General features: G+C 52.0%; 1 protein-coding gene across 1 annotated transcript; it reads left to right on the top strand.

Annotated features, from left to right (window-relative positions):
- Positions 1-405: 405 nt before the first annotated feature.
- LOC149830783 (protein NDR1-like) lies at positions 406-963 on the top strand. The gene has a single exon (XM_090011821.1). It carries the CDS (start codon positions 406-408, stop codon positions 961-963), a length of 558 nt encoding a protein of 185 aa, XP_089867947.1.
- The last annotated feature ends 1,037 nt before the right edge of the window (positions 964-2,000 follow it).

Below are 2,000 nucleotides of genomic sequence, written 5' to 3'. Positions count from 1 at the left end.
TTTTCAGTTTCCATTTGTTAATGGTCTGGTTTCCAGGGGATGTCCTATACTCCTGTTATCAATTGAATCAGTAGGAGTCCTTTTGTCAGGTTTGATAAGGGGAACACCACAGTGGCTTAGTTGAATTGAGTTGATTATAGACCCACCAACAGTCTATACATACTTTTATTCGGATTCTCAGACGATTCCACCAAAATTGCCCCAAACCATCTTTCCCTCTTCCTCTATAAAATCTCATCTCATGATCTGATCTGTAATTACAGGCAGATTCCTAACAGATAAGCCAAGTTGGGCAACATCCACAGGCGAGACTCGAACCAGAGAGCTCTTGGTTAACATAGGGTGAGTCTTTCATTGGCCAACCAGCAAAATCTCTCTCTCTCTCTCTCTCTCTCTCTCTCTCTCATGGCTGAGAGGCAGGGCTGCTGCTGCTGTCGGTGCTTTAACTTCCTGTTCTTGCTGGGGCTCACCGCGCTCTTCATGTGGCTCGCGCTTCGCCCCAAAGGCCCGAAGATCTCCGTGACGGCCCTCTACATCCCGGCCCTCAACCGGACGTCCGGCGAGTACGGCCGGAACGCCACCGCCAGGAACAACACCATCACCATGGACATCAAACTGGAGAACACCAATAAGGACAGCGGCATCCACTACGACGGGCTCAACGTGAGCCTCTACTTCAACGGGACGAAACCGGTCGGCGGGGCGCAGATCGAGGCGTTCTACCAGGGAAAAAAAAAGACGGCAAACAAGCAGGCGGTGTTCAATGGGACGGGGGAAGGGTGGGAGGCGGTTTTCCGGGAAGGTTCGAACGGGACGGTGGTTTTCCGGGTGGTTTTGGGGACGTGGGTGAGGTACAAAGTGGTGGCGTGGAACACTGGGCATCGCTCCGGAGAATATGTGGGGGACGTCCCCGTCGGTGTGGATGGGGTGAGGCAAGGCAAGAATGGAGTCCGGTTGAAGTGAGACAAATGCCAACCGGGTTCTGCTTTCTTTTTGCATCTCCGTTTGTTTAGACTTTTGAAATTATTATTAGTGTTTTTCCTTGTCTTTATGTCGCTCGGAGTTTGATCGAGTGAAAAATTGCAGCGAGTGTAACCATTTTTCTACAGCATAGATTTTTTTATGTTTGTATTTTATGTGGGCACGGTTTTCTATTTTTTTATGTTGCTCAATTAATTTGACCCAATCACCTCTAGAAATCGTTGCTGTCATGAAATTTCTTTTTCTCAACGACTACCTTTCAATGCATTAATAACCAAGGAGCAACTAGTGCACGACGTTGCAAGTTCAAATGTAAAACCCACATTTCAAAAAAAAAAAAATTGTATTCGGGTCCGACCCGGGCTCCTTTTCATTAGGGTTTTAGTAAACCCGACTCAGGACCTGTGCACGCCACCAGCGCCGCCGTCGCTGCAACCCACGCTAACGTCGTCTCCACCCCCGTCTCCTTCTAGGTACGCCGTCTCCACCCCCTTCTTCTCTCTGTCACCTCGCCTGGAGGTTGACAGGCGACGCACATCCCCTGTCGCGCCCTCCCGCCTCTCCTGTGCCCATCAGAGGGTCGACAGGGTGCCCTCAGGACCCTGTCACCTTTTCCCCCCCTTTCTCTTGGGGCTATCGAAGAGCCGGCAGGGGTCCAGTCACCCCTGCAGCACCTTCTTTTTCCCTTCTTTGTTTTGGTGTCGCCGTGACTCTGTCAGGTAGGGGCTAAGACCCCTGCCATCCCTTATTTCGTTAGGCAGGGGTTGAGGCCCCTGCCATTCCCTATTTGTACGAGCAAGGGCCAAGGCCCCTGTTGTTTATAATTGCGCCAGGCAGGGGCCGAGACCCCTGCCATTTCTTGCTCGCCATGTAAGGGGCCGAAGCCCTTGCCGTTCTCTATTCCGCCTGGCAGGGGTTGAAGCCCCTGTTTTAATTTGTTTGGCAGGGGCCGAGACCCCTGCCATTCAGTGTTGGCAAGCAAGGGGCCGAGGCCCTGCCACTTGTCGCCTTCGTGAGGC

This window comes from Nuphar pumila, chromosome 7, assembly GCF_984573655.1.
Source record: "Nuphar pumila chromosome 7, dmNupPumi1.hap1.1, whole genome shotgun sequence".
NCBI classification, from domain to species: domain Eukaryota; kingdom Viridiplantae; phylum Streptophyta; class Magnoliopsida; order Nymphaeales; family Nymphaeaceae; genus Nuphar; species Nuphar pumila.
This window is presented reverse-complemented; position numbering and strand designations above follow the sequence as displayed.